This window comes from Schistocerca gregaria, chromosome 3, assembly GCF_023897955.1.
Source record: "Schistocerca gregaria isolate iqSchGreg1 chromosome 3, iqSchGreg1.2, whole genome shotgun sequence".
In the NCBI taxonomy this organism is placed as follows: domain Eukaryota; kingdom Metazoa; phylum Arthropoda; class Insecta; order Orthoptera; family Acrididae; genus Schistocerca; species Schistocerca gregaria.
In genome coordinates, this window is record NC_064922.1 from 171080382 (window position 1) to 171086381 (window position 6000).

The following is a 6000-nucleotide window of genomic DNA, read 5'->3' on the forward strand; positions in this document are numbered from 1 at the left end:
GGGGCCATCATTCAAATACTGATATCTGTAGATTTTTGTTTGATATAACAATCACTTCAACCATCATCTGCCGACTGTTAGATGAAATGAAGGTTTACCTAACAGTCGGGAGATGATGATTGAAATGATTGCTGTATCCAGCAGAAATCTACAGATACCAGTATTTGAACAATGGCCCCTATTTTGACCAGAACCTTGGTTGGAATCTTCCTACAAGTAGGTAGGAGGGACTGAAGATGACATAGTAAATTGCCGAAACAGTAGCCAAATAAAATAACAGTTAGGAAATTAGACATTTGCAACTAACACAGTATACACATATTAGAGAACAGCATTCACTGTGGTGCTGCATTATGGCTGGTGCAATGTTTTGTTTTAAGCTGAGCTTGATGATTCCCTTTTAATTCCTGGATTTGCTACACCAACAGGATCACAAGTTCTAAATTAGCTAATGGCACCTAATAAAGTGATATTTCACTTATAACAAGAGATAAAAATTATTTTTTCCCAAATATACTTGAAACTTTGAGTCTAGAAATTTTGTTTTGTAGTGGGTATGCTCATAAACAAACTGAAAAATATTGGAAGTATACAGCAAATGGGGCAATATAAACCTTTATTGGGGGGGGGGGACTAAATGTTACACAACGTAACAGTTATAATATGCTCAGAACACACTGTTGTGCTTTAGCAGCTGACCAAACAAGAGCTATTTTTGCATCATGATCGTATACTGTCAGACACTTCCTCAGAACAAAATGATCAGTACATAGGAATAAGTTGGAAATGTTGCACTAATTATGTAAATACCTACACTGTGATTAAGGGGAAACTGTTTTATGTCCATACTGTAGCTCACATATTCTTCACCATAATTTTTAAAAAAATGTGATCTGACTATATTTTGTGGTCCAGGAGATATCCACTGACAAAATTTGTTGGCTATGTCATAATTTGTATTTCCAGATTGTAAAATACCTTTAACAGATGTGTATTTTGACAGGTTTGGAAATCCTTTCTAAGGAAGGAAGGGCACCCTGTTGAAAATGTTTCCGCAGAAGAATACTTCAGGCTGTGGCAAGACAAAGTATCTGCACCAGATGACTTCAACAAGCGCATCCGTAGTGAACAGATGTCACATTTTTTTGAAGGCTTGCTCAGTGCTGCTCAAGGAAATGATTCAGTTAATGAATAACATTTGTTTGCAATATTATTGTTCAACACATCACAGTGTAACTTGTCTGTGATAATTAAGTAGTGGTCATATGTGTAATTTTGTAAGATAATGACATGTCTTTTGAGATGCGTGTTATGTTTCTCTTCTTACATATGTGTTTTTGTTTAGCAGTTGATATAAGGGAAGTTCATGGAAAGATGTACATCCAGTTTTTTCAACCTTTGTGTGATTAAGACAAAAACTGCCATCTTAAACTTCCAATTTTGTTATGTTAGTGAGGCTGTGTGTTAAAAAGAAAAAAGAAAAAAATGGCATACACAATACTAGACTGCCACTGATGGATATTAATAACTTTTTATGGCAGTGACTTGAGAGAGATGTACCCTAAATTCTCCCAATTTCTATACTTGTCTCACTTTTGACAGCTGAAAATAATTTTGAAAACATATCACTCTCATTTAATGGATAATAATAAGATATCCAGATTTTATCTTTTTTGAAGATACTCCATAATTCGTTATTCATATGTACAGTATAATGATGCCAATAGAACTCTCTCTCTCTCTCCTCTAACTTAGATGTGAAAGGAATTGATGTATTTGGAATTGATGTATTTTGATCAAATGTTTGTGAAAGATGCAGTGATAGTACTCATCAGGATGACATCAGTTTTTCCATGTGTGACGTGCCAGAATTTTGTTTTGTTATTATTTTATTAACTGTATCAATGTTTTGAATATTGCTGTGTTGTGAACAATCAAAAGTAAGGTTTGCATTTCAGTCCTTATTTTCCATGATTAAATTAGCAAGTCAGATGGAAACTTGAATCCATGGTGTGCTTCAGTTTTCAGACACTTCAATAATGATCTAAACTGTACCGGATCTGAAGTAACAAATATTAGCAGTACAAAAATAATGTCTCTTGAGGTCCAGTGCAGTCATCTGATGAATCAGAAGTATCTGGCCTATTCACTTTCTCTTTTCTCCACAAGTGTGTCCGAATGTTGCATACAAAGCTTTTCTCAATTGATACAAATGCACTTACAAAAATTATTTTCATGATTTTTAATGTCTTAAAAAAACTTGATGGGGATCATGTACAACCAACTTTACCACTTAACAGTAAGAACAAAAAGTTTTTGCAAATGGTTTGGGAGCTGTGTGCCTTAAAAAGATGCTGAAGGAAGAATCATAAGCAGCATCCTTCAGGTAAAGGAAGCCCAGGCATAGACAACTATATCAGAGCACTGTAAGATCATATTGGGAAATAACTGTCACCAGTAATTCTGACTTCCTGTTTTACATTCCAATCTCCACCCTCCATCACATTCCCTTTTTTCAGTGTGTGTGGGTGTGTGGAGAAGAGAGAGGGAAGAATGAACTATCATTTGACTGTACTGGCAGAGGCAAATTTATATAGTTTTAGTGTTGTGGTTGTGAAGCTCACGTCCGTCCACTATTGACTTGCTCAGTATTATAAGTGCCTTGTAGACATTAGAATTTTAATAATAGTACATCCAATTTAAACTTTTTTATGTAAAATTCTAAAATGTTGCTGTTATGTGTTTTAAAACATTTTCTGTTATTGTTGATTTGAAACAACTCATTTCTGATCAGTATTACTTACACAGCTATATATATGTTCAAGCACACTTTTTTAAAGAAATGTTTCCTATACATAACTTATATTTTTATAGTATGCTAAAAGCAAATTTTGTAAACTGTATGTAAAATATTTATTTTATGCAATAACAGCTCTCTTCTCACACATTTTAATTGCCATGGTGCTTTGTATACTAAGAATGCTATAAGGAAAATGTTAATTTACTATTAGAGAATTGTTGTGAAAAGATGCAGTATGTTCACAGAGATTGGCAACAGAAGTGTGAGGCCACCACTTATAAGAAATCTTCACATTATTTTTTAAAAAAGCGGTACAGACTCAGTGAAATGTTAAATTATGGAATTGTGAACAGTCAGTACCCTTTTAAGCCGCCACTATATGACCAAATTCCTGGCCACATAATGAGGAAGCTGCTGCCTTCAGTAAGCATTAGCCAATTTCATGACTATTTATATAGTAATTTAGTATCATGAAATATTTTCAATAAAAGTGTCCATAATCTAAATGGCAAACAGTAATAAACTGGCTGTCCATCTTAATAACACGTTTAAGCATCGAGCATAAATAAGAGGTTATTTCTTCCACACCGCTAACCATCCATTGTTGTTTGAGAACTCACATCTGTTTTAACATTTTGATAGTAACAAAATGATTTTTTTCTGTTATAATATTTCCCAAAAGGAGGACACTTCTGTTTCATTCATATTTTCCTGGAAAAATGTTGCCCATTCTGTGTTCAGTTCATGTAGAGAGCTCTTCACTTTATTTCCAATCAGAAAATCAACCATGAATACTGAATTTTATGTGCATAGCAAATGATTTTCATATGATAGCTTATGCAGAAATTCTCTTAACATTTAATTATTAATCTACATTCCAATCAGTTTATTTTTGTAATACATTGTACTGGAAAGCTTAACTGTACTCTGCAATTGTATCAAACTATGTAAATGAAGAAATTCCAGTGGGAACTTAATTTTATAGATGCTCATGACTGGGAATTAAATACTATGAAGCAGAATGTTGAAGCAATATGGGAAGGAAGAAAAATTTGTGAAGTCTGTTTGAATGAAAAGTTTCTGTTTCTTTTCTTATTTAACAGTTTAGAAAGGCGTAACTCTCTTAAATAAAACAATTGTCAATGCTTTTGGAAATCTGTAATTTTTTGACTATAGGAAAAAATATGTTTATAAAAAGCAGCAAAACTTCATGCCAGTTTAAGTAATAGCCATTTAATGTGCCCAATGTATTTCCTTGCTTTTGAGACTTAATCTGTACTTATCATTAAAAGTTTAAGTACTCTCAAACATCTCCATTCACCAATTACATAATATTATTACAAGATACTCCTGAATTTATAGGTTTCTTACAAAGTAAAATAAAGTTGAAATGGTATTTAATATTGCTTTATTCATTTACATCCCACTATATTATGAAAGTAACAATATTATGAAGATTATACTTGCTACTCATCATACAGTGTAGATGCTGAGTCACAGATAGGCACAACAAAAAGAGTGTCAGAAAGTGACCTTTGGGCCAACAAGGTCTTCGTCAAAAATAAACAACGTGTCTATTTTCGACAAAGGCCTTGTTGGCCAAAAGCTCGTTTTCTGACAGTCATTTTGTTGTGCCTATTTGCAACTCCGCTGTATGGTGAGTAGCAACTGTAATTTTCATAATACTTTTACATTCTATCCTGGATTTTCCATTATTTGATTTTAGATTATGAAATTGATATATATGGGAAAAGTTTTTGTTCTATTCACTGTGTTATGTTGAGTAAGTGACAAGTCTTTACTCCTGAAAATTGTTGTCCATACCTTGAGATATAAAAATGAAATGGTAGATTAGTTACAGTAAGTTAAGCATAAATTCACGAGAGTAAGAACATTTTGAGACTTTCACACTTCTGATGGTTGATGAAACAATTATCAGATCTAAAACAGGAATATATCAGGATCTGTTCTTAACATAAATCAATGGCTTTTCAGACAGTATAAGACACAAAGGAAAAATTCTTTCTGCTGACAACAGCAACGTTATAGTTACTGATAAAACACCAGAATGCGTAGTATGTAACATGGTGGTGTGTAACATAACTATGTCGTGTGTGAGAAACAGTATGCTGTCATCAAGCTCAAATTTGTAGAGTTCGTCCACAAATGGAGCATCCTCTCCTTCAGAATGACAATGCCAGACCCCATACAAGCACTGCAACATCTACAACAATCCGATGCCGTGGGTTCAGTCATTGGTCATCCTCCGTATAGTCCCAACCAGGCCCCATTTGATTTTCATCTGTTTCCAAAACTTAAAGAATGCCTTTGAAGATTTCACTTTGATAGTGATGAAGTGGCACAATCAGAGGGAGAGTGTAGTTCTGTCAAAGAAGTCAAACATTCTAGAGCGACAGTATTGTGGGGAGAAATGTGTTTGTCATTAACACGTCTATCTTGAAAAATAAATATAATAGAGGGAAACATTCCACATGGGAAAATATATATATATTTGTTTGTGTGTCTATCGACCTGCCAGAGCTTTTGTTTGATAAGTCACATCATCTTTGTTTTTTGAAAGATAAATATATAGACATGAAGAATAAAGATGGTGTCAGAATGATAATAAAGTTTGTTTTATTTAAAAAGCTTTAAGAGTTTTCACATAAAATATTTTAAGACTACTTTTCAGCACACTCTCATATATTCACCTAGTATTTGAGAATGGGAACAGTTTGCATCTTCCAACACACTTTGCACATAATATCAGACCTCTTTAAACTTTTACTCACTGGGGTCTGTCAGGGATGTAACTGGACTCTTCCTGATCTGAAGGATAGCATACAATGACGAGTCTCTCTGACTACACCAGGTATGGTGCAAGTAACTGTCATGTATCTGAGTCAGGAGACCATATTGCACACATGTTGCAACTTATGACCCTATCTTGATAAGTGTGCCAGAATTACTGTTATGTGTTTTATTGTCCCTCTCCATTTCCTGCACCCACATCTCATTCTGGGTGCTTACAGTGCCACATTTCCATCTGATGGAAGAAAGTGGACATACTGTTCTCTTTTCAGCTTATTCCACGAGTGTACCAATTAATAAACATACCCACCAGGTTTCAGCATCTGCTATGTATACAGTCCACATTGCACCACTTGGGACATTGTCAGTTTTATTATAACCCCCCTTAC

At 34.1% G+C, this 6000-nt stretch overlaps 1 protein-coding gene across 1 annotated transcript in view; it reads left to right on the forward strand.

Moving 5' to 3' along the window:
• The window catches only part of LOC126355067 (glycoprotein-N-acetylgalactosamine 3-beta-galactosyltransferase 1-like), a 52144-nt gene extending 48363 nt beyond the window's left edge, over positions 1-3781 (forward strand). The window contains exon 4 of the mRNA XM_050005235.1: positions 1004-3781. Within this exon, the coding sequence (XP_049861192.1) occupies positions 1004-1195 (192 nt within the window). The 3' untranslated portion in view covers positions 1196-3781. The remainder of the gene's footprint in view (positions 1-1003) is intronic.
• Positions 3782-6000: the final 2219 nt, after the last annotated feature.